General features: G+C 37.8%; 1 protein-coding gene across 3 annotated transcripts in view; it reads left to right on the forward strand.

The window, feature by feature from the left end:
- Positions 1–15,584, forward strand: part of ATG5 (autophagy related 5) — a 79,054-nt gene that overhangs the window by 16,397 nt on the left and 47,073 nt on the right. For all 3 annotated transcript variants that reach the window (XR_009744544.1, XM_061460206.1, XM_061460205.1), the window contains exon 4: positions 2,046–2,208. Coding sequence is in view for 2 of the 3 variants with exons in the window: in XM_061460206.1 (XP_061316190.1) it covers positions 2,046–2,208 (163 nt within the window). In the remaining variant the exon portion in view is untranslated. The remainder of the gene's footprint in view (positions 1–2,045; positions 2,209–15,584) is intronic.

Consider the following 15,584-nt stretch of genomic DNA (forward strand, 5'->3'; position numbering starts at 1 on the left):
AAGAATCGCACCCCACCTATACCACCCAAGGAGACCTTTCGCTATGCTTTTTGGAACCAGATTTGCCTATCCCACATTGGCCTTTTCAGTGATCAGCACGCTTGTAGTAAGCGTGCGTAAAGCCCTTCCCAAGTCTTCGTTCGTGAAGTCAAGCCATGATGATTATCGTGACTTTCATATTTATGTTTTTTAGCTTCTGCTCACAGTGCTGCATAGAAATGTGACAGTGGTTTTCCTCTAAAAGAAAAGAGTAGACAGCACTGAGGTTGTAGGAGTGTTTTCTAGTCTTCCATAGTGTTATCTTTTAGAAGCTGGGAAAATTACATATGATGCCGCTTTGTAATATTGTGGCTAAATTATTTCCACTAGCTTAGCTAGCTTTGACCAGTTTTAAATATCTCCTTGCTGTTCTGCAGACCACACTGGATATAGTCTCTGGAACATGTCTCCAGGGACTGACATTCCCTGTAATTCATTGGAAGAAAGTCAGCAGAGAGTTGCCTACCTGTGAAAGTCAGGAATGTCCGAAAAAGAGACCCTGCAGTTAAATATTTAGACACATGTAACAAAACTGTCGTTATCATAAACTTAGCTAAAACTTCAGCTTTTAACTGTAAAAGTAAGTTCCTAGGTTCCTGTCTTACTCAGCATTAGGTATATTCCACTGTTCGATGTTTTGTTGAGGGATACCAGTGTCTCACTTTGAATTCTTCTATTTAAGGAATTTTCTTGATCTTGAAGTATGCTATTTCTGACTGTTCTTTTCTTCTGGATTGGTTACCAGACTTTACTTAGGTTTTAGTCAGTTCCACATAAATTAGTACTAAGTAACAGTAGCACTTCCTTTTGAGTGCAACACCAGACCTTATATACTTAAGTGGAAAAGATACTAGCAGTCTTCTTTTCCCTTTATACTCCTCGTTTTAGAAGATACTCATCCTTTTGATCCACAGTTTACAGAGTCTGGGTTCACTGTCACAAGGAGGAATCACTATTACATGAAATTCCATTATTTAATTTCCATCTCTTTTCAATAACCTAATGAGGAGGGACCTATCATTGTTGTCCTTAGAATTTCCTGCAGGTAAGGCTATACCCAGCTCCCTTTCATATTGCTAGCTGTTAGTGGTTCTTGGATATTTTGAGCTCCTGTAGTTTGAAGTAGTGTTCACAATTTTTCCTGATTTTAAGTTGAGGAGGGAATATATGGTTTGGTTTTGGTTTGTTTGTTTTTTTTTGTTTTTTTTGGGGGGGGGGGGTGTGTTTGTTGGGTTTTGTTTGTTTGGGTTTGTTTTTTTTGTTTTTTTGTTTTTTTTCCCAGAAATATACTGCTCTTACTGTGACATGTAACTATATTGTAAAACTCTTTGAAAAATGCCCTACTTTGCCTGACAAGTAACTGTGCATCTGCAATACTGAATGTAGTGGTGCCAGCTCTAACCAGATAAAAGGAGTATAAAATCAAGTTGCAGTAGGCACATGTATTAGGTAAAGTTGGAGCTGAAAAGGATTTCTGGTATCTAAGGAGAAGTGTAAATGGCATATATGCTATAGTTCATATATATTCATATATGTGGACGGTGATACTTGGAGGAAACATTTTTTCAAAGTCCTGCATAAAAATGTGTGCTAACCTGCCACTGAGAGTCAGTAAGAATTTGGTGCCCTTTTCTCTTGTTCATTGCCAGAGAATTACATATCTGCTTGAAAACATGTTAAAACTCTTAATTTCCAAAATTTTGTACCTAAGGGCCTAATACAGTCACTGATGTATTTAAATGTATTTGTCAAGTTGAAGGTGAGTGATTTAGAGTAATTCCTGTTTTTACAGAAAACTGTTAGTTTTTATTTTCCCTGAAACTTTTTTCAGGGCAGCGCCTTTCTTGTCAGCAGAGTGAGAGAATGGTTGTTTCGTTCTTCCATAAGCACATTCCAATGTGCTTATTTTTTATAAATATAAACCTGATTAAAATTATCATTTATTTGTGATTTTTCTAAGTTATGTGATGCATTTATTTATCTTGATCTATCTTTTCTCTTTGTAGAATTTTCCAGAAAAGGATCTTCTACACTGCCACTCTAAGGATGTGATCGAAGCTCATTTTATGGCTTCTATAAAAGAAGCAGATGCATTAAAGCACAAAAGCCAAGTTATCAATGAGATGCAAAAAAAGGATCATAAGCAATTGTGGATGGGATTACAAAATGGTAAATACAGTGAATCAAGTATGAATTATATTTAGGTCTTGCATGCTAATAAATAATTTCTTAAATTTTTAGTCATGGTGCAGGATAGAAATTGTCATTGTTCTATGGAATTTTAGTCTAAGTTCATGGAAAAGATAATTTTTTTTAATTACTTCTTTTAAGTCACCATTTATGTGATAATCCAAATGTGGATTCAGTTATTTAGAGAACTGATTTGAGTCATGACTCTGTTTTAACAAATCAGAACTAGCAACAAAACAAAATAGTATTGATAGTGTATTTTTGTGCAGGTTATGGTCTTTATTTGGGAGACACCTGGGGTGTAAACACTGTTCACTATTAATGATCTTGGACTCCAAGGTAAAAAAGGTTGTTTCCTCTAGTTAATGCTTGAGGATAGTCACTGATAAACAATACAGGTAAACTTAAAAAAAGTTGCCCAGTAGAATAAGAATTTTACTTTTCTCTATGCCAAAAGGCCAAGGCTTTTTTCATGGGGTAGTTTTGTTTGGTGGTTTGTTTTGTTTTTCTTTTTTTGGGGGGGTTGGGGGGCAGGGTTGTTTGGTTTTTTTTAATTGATATTACCATGGCTTTCACAAATTTCTGCATAGATAAGTATTGACTTGAAAAAGCAGCAAAAATAATTCAGCACAGGATGTTGTAAAATAATTAGTGTTCTTTCTTTGCACAGATGGCAGAATCTGTACTGCAAAATGCAACTGTGCAAAATATAACTTTTTTTTTGGTTTTAGTGTCTCCTCTTTCTTATCATGGCTCTTAGAGGCCTCTAAGTTGAAAAGCTTTGTAAGTATTTCAGAAACTGCTATCTGGAATGGATGGTAGTGCTACTTTCAATTTCTTTTCCTCATCTCCTGAAGCTGTCATTTATATTATTACTGGTAAATGTATTTTACAGAAGCTGCAAGCATAAAGATGTTTATTTGGGGTTGAGGTACAAAATACTAAATGCTTATTATTAACATCTTCCCGTATGTTTATAAGAAAAATTAAACGAAACAGGAAGAGCTTTGAATGCAAGAAGACCTAAGGCATGCGTTTGGTTTAGACAGTGAGGTTCCAAGTTAGTTTGGGTTTTATGTGTGTATTCAGTGAGTGCGTGGAGTTTCTGGTTTGTTGTTGTTGTTGTTAGTGATATTGCCTTTCCTATGAAAGATACTCCTGTAATAATTTTGAAGATTGAGTGCTTATTAGAAACTCTGGTCTCCTTTTATTTAACTGGGGGAGAGTTAGAAATTGAGGAGAAACTGTACTTTGTTTCAATTTAAAGTACTTCTTGAATGATTCTGGTTTGTATAGCTATTAGTTAGCGAACTGATTTATAATATATTTACAAAAGTGAATTAGCAGTATGGTAATTAGCAGTATGGTCCCCTGGAAGGACAGGATCAGTATAAAAATAGGTATTTCCCCAAGGCTCACATTGTTACAAGTCAATTTAAACTGCTATATTAATAATTCTGCAAAAAAAAAAGTATTTTGCTGTTACACAAGTACATCTTGCAAGCAGTTTAGCTTGAGAGAAGCAAAATGCTGTGCCAGCATAATTTTATTTTCTATTTCAAGAATTATTAGCTTTATTGCAAAAAGAAATCCTTTCACTTCATCCCAGTGTTCATATGTTCCCAGCAGTGCACTTTGTGTGTGCTTTTTATGAATACTTTTTAAAATTAAAACTAAAATACTTCTAACATGAGTTATAATACAAGTATGATGAGTTATAATAGTGGAAGAAGTGTTGTCTTCACAATGAAATGGTATAAGGCACTGTCCTTTTCTTAACCAGAAGTTATACAGCCTTGATACCAAGTTACTGTCCTTTTCTTAACCAGAAGTTATACAACCTTGATACCCTTAAGATATTAAGGTATGGGAACCAGATAAGCAGGGTGTTCTTTCTGTGCTAATCATAGGCTCTCTTTTAGTTGATTATTTGTCTAAATATTTTCAGTTGTAGAGAAACCAAAATTTTACTATTTTGCTTTACAATGTTGCCTAGCAAGACTGATTTCAAGGTTTCACTGTACTTGATGAGAAATCACACCTGTGGAATCTGACACCTAAATGAGAAGCTTAAACAATCTTCTGAATACTTTCAAATGCTAATTTTAATTTCTCAGCTTTTCATAAAAGAGAAACAAGAAAAGCTTGTGAAACTAAGATGACTCTTTTTAAGCATGTTGTATCTTTCAGTATGTTTTTGTAGGCTTTCGTTTGAGATGTAATAATTTTAAACCTCCTTGTGAAACAGAATGAACTACCACAAAAAAGAAAAGAAAGTAGCATTTGTGATAACTGCCTTGTAAATAATGATGCATCTGCAGATTTGGTTTTGTTTTTTTTTTTTAATTTTCTGTGAAACTTCAAAACATTTTCTTCAGTTCTTAAATATAGGATATGTTATTTGTTTAACAAGTGATAGCCATACTTACAGGATATGTATTAAATGTTTTTGGGAAAAAAAAATCTAGTTTTTCTTGTTTGGAAATATGTAACTATCAATTACAAGTGTAATTCAGTAGAGATATTTCTGCTGAGAAGGAAGTGCTTGAAGGGGTAGCCTGAGAAACTTTTCAGTTGCTTGTAGGGGAAGAGCTATAACAGTGAATTTGCAGCAAAATCTTCTGCTGGTAACAGCTGGTAGGTATTCATAACAACCTTTACATTCCTCCTCCCACCATTTCTGGTTTTGTGTTAATCTGCTGCCAAATCAGGAAGGTAAACATACTTTTCTGTCTGTTATTTGTGTTGTGGTTTTGCTTGTTCTTTAGACTTCAGTTAGCCAATCTTTGTCCATAAAGCAGATATTTCTTAGCTAGAACACTTCTCTGTGACAGGTGCATCTGTGTTGTACTGATTTTGACCAGTGTCATGGATAGCTGACTGTGGTAGGGAAGTGATAAATGCAGGCTATATAGATACTGACCTCTCTTCCTTTGTCAGAATTGTTAAAATTCTTTGGTCAGAAATGATGGAAAAGGTCGCTACTGGTTTTGCTTTAATAGTGTTATGGCCATTTTTATCATGGATAGAGGATTATCAGTGGGTGGTTTTTTTTTGTTTTTGCCTTTTGTGTGGAAAAATAAAGGCTTTCAGCTTTGAAACATTAAGACGTTGTGAGTCTAGTGGTGACTCAGGATCAAACGATTGCAATCTGAGCTGGTTTTAGGGGGAGAGCTATATTTTTTAATTTATTTTTTTTTTTTTGCATTGTTCAAAGAATTAGTATCTATAACTTCAGTATATGATGGTTCTGATAAAGGAAGTGTCTAGATCCAGCACAGCTGCTTTTCATCAGTTGTGGAGAGACATAAGCAACCAAATCCTGAAATTTTCATAGGCATCCTTTATGATAGGTGAAAACTAGAGTTGGTATTTCTGATACATGAGTGGGGGAAATAACTAGTAAAAACTCAAAGCCAATTTTAAGGCTTCTTTATGTATTATAAAATACAATAAAGTTATTATTTTACTAGAAATATGGGAAAAGAATGTAATGCTCATTCATGCTGTAGGGCTTACCAGAAGTTAAGTGGCCATGTTGAACTGTTCTTAAAGGAGAAAACTCCTGCAAATATTCAGAATATGCAATATTTTATCTTCTAATGCATGTGATCTTTCTTGTCTTTCTGACAGAATCAGGCTTGTGTTGCCTTGTATTTATTTCTAAATTATATTTAAACCAGCCTTGGGGTTTTGAGCGGCAGAAGTTGTGTTATTTCTAGGTTATCACATTCCTGTTCAGAAGTGTTTGAAGTGCCAGAAAGAAATAGTCAGGACCTCTTTTGTGCTGTGTACACATGGCCCACACAAGTTTGATAAGTATGAGATGCATCAGAGCAGGCCTTCCAGGGATTCTGTTGTTTTGGTAGTGGTGATGGTCATTTTTGTTTGGATTTGATTGGTTGTGGGTTGTTTTGGGTGTTTTTTTTTTTTCTGGTAATGGATTGTGACCTGGACTTCAGTGTGAGTTCTGCAGTGTTTACTGGCTTGTTACCCTTCCTGCACAACTGGCTATACAAATACTCAGCCCTGTATGGTGCAGTATCCAGGATTCTAAACTGTCACCCCCCTGAAACTGACTTTTGCATTATTACTCTTCATTACTGGCCTGGTCCTACTCACACTGCTGCCCTGATCGCAGTGCAGAGGTGAGGAATTGATGGCAGTCTGAATTTCCCCATTGGCTTTCTCTGCTCTGCTCTCAACAAGGGCATTGCAAGGCTGGGGAGAAGTAGTGGGTCTCAAAGGAGGACATGAACTGCACAAAGGCAGAAAAGGGAGAAAAGCAAAAGGGAACCCAGCATTCAGAATGCTACTTTATACTAAGTCTTTACCATGAGAAGAGGCTGTCTAGGGACAGAGCTAGATGCAGATGCTTTCTGTTGTTTTCACCATCTTGTGTGAGGCATCCATGTGTTTAATGAAAACCGTGAAACTCAGAGGGAGCAAGCTTGGAGGTGTCTGTCTTTGGCACAAGTAACCTGCCAACCATATAACCTGTTCATATACTGTGGAGAGTTTGAAGTTTGAAGGCCTTTGCGTTTTGTATTTATTTTGAGACTCTTCCTCCTGGAATGTTACCATTTCTTCAGAAATGCAGCCACCTTCCAGACTTCCTGCTGAAGCAGGTGTGCCTTTCATCTTCAACCCCAACCACAAATCAGCTTGTTCTCTACCTTCACTGTTGTCATCTCATTCAGCTTTTTTCAGATATTTGGTACACTTGGAATCAGATTGAGAGAATCTTGGACTGTGTTTCTGTAAGTCTGTTTTACTTGGGTGTAAGTGATGCAGAGCCTGTTTTTTTTGTTGTTTTGTTTGTTTGTTTTGTACTGCCTTCTGCTTTCCTTCCTCCCCTTAAAATGTCATTTCCTGTAAGATGTGTAAGGTCTAACTAAATTTTACAGTAAACTCTCTCTAAAAACAGGCTTAATTTTTAAAATTAACTTTAGTAGTTGAGGGTTTTTTGCTTCGCAGTTTGAAATGCTTTTACATTATTTTCTGCTAGTTAAATGCCTGAGCTTGACAGATGCATTAATGTAAAGGTGCCTTAACTCTGAAGAAAAGCTGTATTAGAAAAAGCATAGTACAAGGAAAGCAAAGTAGGTTAGTGAATTATACAGAGATATGCTGCTCTATTTTCAGGTATATGAACTGAGCATAATCAGAGGCAAAGAAGGTATTAAAACATCCAGGCTATCTAGTCTGTGAGCAGAGAATGGGAGGACAGATGACATTGTCAGGTGTCCTTTTCCCTTTGACTTACTCAGGAAAGTCTGTAATAAGCCCTCCTGCTCTATTCCTACACAACCTGTGGGTTATGTATTTAAAAAATGGATTATACATTTTTGTTTAATAGTTATCAGAGCTTTCTTTTTAGCTTAAGTGACAATACCTACTGACATCATCTGCTTTTAGGCTACACAGAAAGCTTATATTTGGTGGGATATATGCATTTTCATATTTGATTAAAGGAAAGAAAGTCTTCCGTCTTTATTATTTTCTTCCCCTGAACCTTTTCCGGATAATTTGATGACCTAGAAAAACAAAGGGAGATGATGTCAAGGAAACAGTGTACTTAAAGTGAAACTTCTGTTTTGTGAATACATTTAGTAAGTGAGAAGAATGTTTCTAGGGTATGGCTCCCTTGTGTATGTTAAAACAGGAGGAAAAGACCTTTTAGGATCTGATAGATAATCTGAAGAGTGAAATACTGCTTTGTCATACGGTTCTCAAAATGTCCTGTTAACCTGCAACACTCAAGCAATGTGCTTTTATTTCTCTATCTTCAGAATGCTATTTTGCTATAATAGCTAATGGATAAATTACAGCATAAAAGTAAATGTGTTAAATACAACACCCTCAAACCTAATTGTACAGTGCTGGGGGGAGGGATTCCCACTTTTTTTTTCTTGGACTGCATCTGTAGCTCAATTTATAGTGTGGCTTATGAATTAGTATATTTTTTCAAACTAGAATTTACAGCTAACTATACATAAGGAAGTTTTTCTTAGTTCTCTGATAGTAAACACTTCTGTTGGCAATTTGTTACAGTGCATATAGGCAAGTTGAGTTGAATTGATTGAATTTTTTTAAATTATAATAGTACTAAAAAGGGAGTGGCAAACCTACGTTGCCAACCTTGAGGCCCATACCACTGTACTTGACTGTTATTAGTACTTGAGCTAGTTAGCATGATCTTTGCAAAGATTCCATGTCTTATTTGGAATGGGCAGGCCAAGTAAAACCTATTTGGTTTTGACATTTAAATTTTACAATCACCACTGCTTTTCTGTGGTGTTACATAGTAACATGCCAACTGAATGCAAATTTGGGGGGTATGTAAAATTAATGGGCACTTCATATGGTGGAGATATTTCAGGCAATGACTGTTGTGTAATTGCATGGGAAAATTATGACTACTTCACATATATACATTCATGTTGGATGTTGTTACTTTGCTAACTGTGATGGGAAGAATATTTCCACATATTTCTATAGGTAGCGTCTGTCGCTTACATTAAGTCAAAACAGTTCTAAAGTCTTATCTCTCCATATGCGATAGTTAACTTGTTCCTGAAAATAGTCTGAAAAAGACTAGGAAACTTATGTGCCATCTTCAGTTGTGGATTTGTATTCTATACCACAATCTGTCAAAATACCCAAGTAACCTCAGCATTTAACTGCAATAGCATTTTAACTGGGCATGGTGGCAATGTGTAAAACAGGAAAAAAAAAAAATAGTACATTTTAATGGCGCCATGTCAGTATTTCAAAGTCTGTTCTCAGAAGGGCTGGCACTGAACTGTAATAGTCAAATATGCATTGGAGTCCTCCTGAAGATCATGATAATTGTGATTATCTGTGGTTTTATTGTACACAAATAAGAACTATGAGATTAGATGGCTTAAAGTAATTTAGAGACAAGTCTTTAAATAGCTGAGAAATAGAGTAACTACCTGTAAAGACTGTTTCTGAATAGCATGGTACAGTTAGTTTTGAAGTGTTTATAATGTTTATCTTTTATCATCAACAGTGCTTCATGTTTGAGGCATGTTACAAAAAACCTAACTTCTTACAAAATTGGTTAATATTGCTCAGCAGTCAGCAGACCTCTTCATGCGTGTAGAGTCTTAGTCTTCCTGGAAACAAAGTGGAAGTAGAATTAATACTAAATTTTGAGAAGACTCCTTTCTGGCTGCAAACGCAATGCTTATTAGAGCATGAGTCAGTAGAAAATATGCTTCCTTTAATGTTAAGAAAATAATACTTTGTATCCTTGACTTGTAGCTGTCTGTAAAGTACAGTTTATTTGATCATATATATGTGACAGATTAAACCCTTAGTGAGTTTATGACTAAATGAAAAAGTTGTTGAGACCAGTTGATGGCAGATCTGCCCTTCAGAGGAACCGTGACAAGCTGGAGCAATAGGCAAGCAGGAGCTGACAGAAACAAGTGCAGAGTCTTGCACCAGGGACAGGAAGGACCCCATACATCCAGCCAGGCTAGGGACTGACTGAGAAGCAGCTTTCTGTAAGTGTCTCATGGTGAGCAGCAAGCTGAATTAAAAGTCTGTTGTGTGTGTTGCAAAATTGAAGATTAACCAGGGAGCTGTTTTTGCCCTTGTGTCCCCTAGAATATAGCCAGATGGTGAGTAATTCTTCCCCTCGGCTCAGCACTTGTAAAGCTTTGCCGGGAATGCTGTTGGCTTCTTTGGGACTCCAGGACAAAAGAATCGTTGGCAAATATAAAAGAGTCCAGCAGAGTGCTGCTAGGATGATTAGGGGCTGGAGCATATGCTATATTAAAAGAGAGTGGGGAGAATTGTCTTGTTTAGGCTGAAGGTGAGAAAGCTGAGGATGGACCTAATAGCTGCTTTCCACTACCTAGAAGGAAGGCTGGTAGACTAGATAGAGTCAGATTGCTCTCAGGCATGCCTCCATTGGCAGTAGATTTGTAGAATTACAAAACAAAATGGTTCCAAGTTTCTGCGGGAGGAAGTCTGGGATATTTGGGCAGAGGAAGTGAGAGTGGTTGAGTGGAAACCTGTGGTGACAGTCAAAACATGACTGGGCAAGGCCTTGAGCAAACTCATTTGACTTTGTGTAGACAGCTCTTCAGCTTCTTTTTTTTTTTCTTTTTTTTTTTCTTTTTTTTTTGTGGGGGAGGGGAGGTGGGGGCAGGAGCTTTTATTCCAAAGTTTGACCTCCAAAGACACTTCCAATTTAAAGTTTTTCTATGATTCTGATACATCAGTTGTAGAGTCTGGTCTCTGATGGTTTCAGCTGGGATAGAGTTCATTTTCTTTGTAGGAGCTGGTAGTCTGAGAGCAATGCTGATAACACACCAATGTTTTACTCATTGCTAAGTAGTGCTTACCCTAATCAAGGATTTCTTGGTCTCTCGTGCTCTACATGAGCGCTGTGTGCTCTGCATGAGACCCACTACAGTTTTGTAGTTAATGTTATGGTTGGTTCTGTGCAAGTGCTTCTAGCTGTGAATTATTTCTATAGTTCATATGGTTACTAGACAGTGGTGAACCACTGAGAATACACAAAAGATTTGTGTCTTTTGAACTTGAGGATTGGACACATTTTTATGCAAGCTGCACATTGGTATTGCTTGAATAGAGCTAGAGATACATTTCAAATTTATACAAATAAATGGCTTTAAGAAGACGCCATAAATAGTACCAATAAAAAATCATGCATGTGTGCATCTCTGTAGTATTGAAGGATAATATGTCTGGTATCATTTAGTGACCGCATTTCTAATAAATACTTATAAGTGACTTACATTTTTAAGTGATGGATTTTTCAACTGGATCTCACCTGTATTATTTGATTATCAATTTTCTGCTCTTTGACATAAAATGCAGTGAAAAAGTTTTATATTTCCCTTTAGGCAAAGTTATATAGCAACCACCCTCTCTTGTTTAAGAAATATGATTAGTAGTCATATGAAACTTTTATACTGTCACTAATCTCACTTCTGTTTGGATCTTATTGCTATTACTTTAAATACTGTTGTTCAGATATGAGCATGTTCCTTTTGCATATCCTGTTTATTGCTAATACAGAAACTCTTTAGCACATTGGTCAAGCACTTTCTTGAAAACAGATGGGTTGTGGAAAACAAAAGTAATCAGATTTGGCTATTACAGGAGTTTAGATACGAGGTAGACTGCATAAGCTTTTTACAGGGGAGGGAGATGAGTGTGCAAAGTGCTTTTGCTAATAGGTAGGGAAATGTTCTTGTTTACTCGATTGGTGAAAACTCAGTTTTGTTTTGATTGTCAAACTTCTGGTGTCTTCTGTCTTTAAGAACTGGCTAGCCAAAGCACTAATTGGTTCTTATAGCTCGTCATAGCACTAAAGCTTCCTTAAGTCTGTTTTGCATATAAAGGAGGTACTTACACACAGAAATGGGAGAATGAGAAATCCTTTCACTTACATTTTCAAGGTGTTTGGTGGTGGTGGTGCTCGGAGCGGGGTGGGGTGGGGTATGTTTGGTTGTGTTGGGTTTTTTTGTTTGTTTTAAGCTTTGAGTCTTAAGTTTTCTGCAAAAGTTAATTTTAGATTTTTGGAGCTTTAGGCTTCTGGCATTCAGTCAATGCCCCTAATGCTAATAAAAGCTTTTGCCAGTCATATATATCAGTATGCAAACTGGATAACCTTTTCCTGCTGCTTGCTTTGAAAACTTGTGTTAATTTTCTTACACTCAGCTCAGTTTCCCATACTAAAAATACCACATCCATGCAAAGATGTTTGGAGGACAGCAGCAAAAGGTTATGAGGATGAATTAGCGTAGATGTCTTCAGACAGTGCAGTACACACAGTGGAGATGTGTCTTGAGACGTCTGACTCCATTATTTCTAGCTAATTTATTAGAAAGTTTTTCATTCTGAGGATATAAGGCAGATTGACAAAACATACTTGATCATGAAATGCAACAAGTCTCATTGTTAACTGTTGCAGAGTTATTGCTGTTACTTTTAGAAAATATTAGAAATTTAAACATCTTGATAAAACAATAGATTCTCTTGAGCAATATCTCTGTGTTCAGAGAATAATAAATTTGTAAATTTACCTGCTTTGAATAAGGTTACCTGCATAATTTCTGGGAGGTGAGGAAGTTGGAATGAAGAAGTGAATCAACTCTAGATTACATTAAACATTACTAATGTCTAATGTTTTTATCCTTCAAAGATTCACTTGTTTGCCATATATGTCACAAGGGAAAAATCTATTTAAGCTCCTACTGTCTGTTATTTGTTCAGAATTCCATGTTCATCTTATCCATAAGATGTATTTGCTCATTTCTGTTGAAATTTGAGGACAGTAAGCTGTTCACTCAACTAGTTACTGCAATAGTAAACAAGTAGATGAAGTTATGTTTGTTTCATTTATGTTTAAGTAGGATGTCTCCAAATACGTACATTCCTTATTTAAGAGTCCGCTGAAGCTAACTAGCTGAAGTAGGCTTTGTTCATTTTGGTTTGTGTATCGCATAATTAGTTATTTTATCAACTGAGTATATAGTCAGAAGTGGTAACTGAAGTATAAATCAATCAGTGCCTACTGTCCACACAGTCTGTAGTGAAAGTTGTAAGTCATTCTCAATGCTGTCTCCAAGGACAAGGGAAGTGTGCTAGGTCTTCACCTCCCCACTGATGGAGTTTGTGAGGAGGATGCAGTCAGTCATTCTTTGTGTCAGCCTTTGTAAGAATAAACCTCTAAGTGTAGGCTGAGGTTCCCAAATGCAGGCTTGCTTGGGCGCAGAGCCAGGGTCATCGCTGTCACAGCCACCTGCTAAGCTCCCCAGCTGGTGAGCTATGGGGTGGTGCCCTTTGTCCAAACAGCTCCTCATCTCATGATGATGACTGCCGTTCATGTAAGTGCTTGTCAAGAGGCACTTGCCTCTCAGGAAACAAGGGTGTGGAAGTACTTTGAGATAAGTATCAGGAAATGCTCCTACAGAATACCTGGCAGGAGTTTGTCTACCATTTCTTGGAAATTCCTGCCTTGTCATATTCAGTCAGGAAAAGCAATGCAATGTAAAACCTGCCATATATATTAACTATGTCTTTTAGTGCACTGACAGGCATCTGTACTGTACATGGGAGTGAAGCAAATCCCAGACTATTTCAATTTTCTGCAATTGTTTTAATTATTATTAGCAGTTTTGGAAGCGCGAGGATCCTTTGTTCTGCGACTAGATTTCCTGAATTTCACCTTAGCTCAGGGGGGCTGAATTCTGTAATTGTTACACCACCAGGTTTCTTGAGACTTGTCCAAATATTGTGCTGAGGAGGGAAAATTGAAAAAAAACTGCTCTCCTTATATTATTTTAAACACAATAAGCTATTCTGTTCTTGTAATGTCTGAACAGGATGAAATGGTGTGCTGCCTTGGGCTACTTTACTAAACCTAGTTACTTGGATAATATTAACAAAAATATGTTTCAAACATAACCTTTTGTTTTCAGGTTGTGTCATGAAACCGGCAGTATATTTTCTGATTATATTGTACATTGTTGAAGATTATTTTAAGGTTTACATATCCAAATGTAAACACCTCAAGAAGTTTTTCTACTATCTTAGTTTCTCTACTTTACACCTATTATTCATATATAGTTAAGAACAATAGGGTATTCTTAGCAAACTTTGAGAGTGTGGACCAGTGGCAGTGGGAAGTGGGGTGGGGGATTAGACAGTATTGAGGTAACGAAATCTGTAACTTGTGGCACAATATTTCCCTGACAGTGGGAGATACAATATGAATTCAGGTTGCTTTCTCTTTCAGTTTGGTAAGTTGCTACATTGCAGTTTTTATAGGAGACTGCCTATGACTTACCTTTGGCTTCAGAATTATTCTGGTTTAAACTCTTGTTGGCAAGTCAGGCACACGATCTACTCCCCCTCCGCCTCTTTCTTCCCTTCCCCCCCTCCCCTGCTCCTGGAGGGAAGGAGAGGAGAATCAAAAGAATGGAACTCCCACAGGTTGAGATAAGAACAGTCCAGTAACTAAGGTATAACACAAACCACTGCTGCTACCACCAATAATAATAATAATGATAAGGGAAATAACAAGGGAAGAGAATACAACCGCTCGCCACCTGCCGACCGATACCCAGCCTGACCTGAACAGAGATCTAGCTCTTCTGGGTAACTGACCCCAGTTTATATACTGGGCATGACGTGCTGTGGTATGGAATACCCCGTTGGCTAGTTTGGATCAGGTGTCCTGTCTCTGCTTCCTCCCAGCTTCCCCTCCTCCCTGGCAGAGCATGAGACCCAGAAAGTCCTTGGTCAGAGTAAACATCAGTGTTATCAGCTCTGTTCCCAGGCCGGAAGTCAAAATCACAGCGTGGCACCAGCTACTAAGAAGGAGAAAAAATGACTGCTACTGCTAAACCCAGGACAAGAATAAATAGGGAAGAGAAATGTAGGGAACAAATATCAGGAGAACTGGCTACCCTGGATTTGGAGAAGGCTGAGGTTTTTAATGACTTCTTTGCCTCAGTCTTCACTGCAGATGCTCTGACCACACCACCCAAGTCTTAGAAGGCAGACGCAGGGACTGTGAGAATGAAGACCCTAGGCCCACTGTAGGAGAGGATCTGGTTCGAGACCATCTTAAGAACCTGAACATGCACAAGTCCATGGGTCCTGATGAAATCTATCTGCGGGTCCTGAGGGTGCTGGTGAATGAAGTTGCTAAGCCACTGTCCATCATATTTGAGAAAACATGGCAGTCAGGTGAAGTTCCCGATAACTGGAAAAAGGGAATTATAAACCCCAATTTCAAGAAGGGGAAAATGGATGATCCAAGGAACTACAGACCAGTCAGTCTTACCTCTGTGCCTGGCAAAATCTTGGAACAGATTCTCCTGGAAGGCATGCTAAGGCACATGAAAAACAATGAGGTGCTTGGTGACAGCCAGCGTGGCTTCACTAAGGGGAAATCCTGCCTGACCAATCTGGGGGCCTTCTATGATGGGGCTACAGAACTGATGGACAGGGGTAGAGCAGTTGATGTCATCTACCTGGACTTGTGCAAAGCGTTTGACACTGTCCCACACGACATCCTTGTCTCTAAATTGGAGAGACATCAATTTGATGGATGGACCACTCGGTGGATAAAGAACTGGCTGGATGGCCGCACACAAAGAGTTGTGGTCAATGGCTCAATGTCCAGCTGGAGACCAGTAATGAGTGGTGTCCCTCAGGGATCGGTGTGGGACCGGTCTTGTTCAACATCTTTGTCGCTGACATGGACAGTGGGATTGAGTGCGCCCTCAGCAAGTTTGCCGATGACACCAAGCTGTGTGGTTCGGTTGATACGCTGGAGG

This window comes from Pezoporus flaviventris, unplaced genomic scaffold (assembly GCF_033815535.1).
Source record: "Pezoporus flaviventris isolate CSIRO_AGI_PZ_B2104156 unplaced genomic scaffold, CSIRO_AGI_Pfla_v1 ptg000031l, whole genome shotgun sequence".
Classification (NCBI taxonomy): domain Eukaryota; kingdom Metazoa; phylum Chordata; class Aves; order Psittaciformes; family Psittacidae; genus Pezoporus; species Pezoporus flaviventris.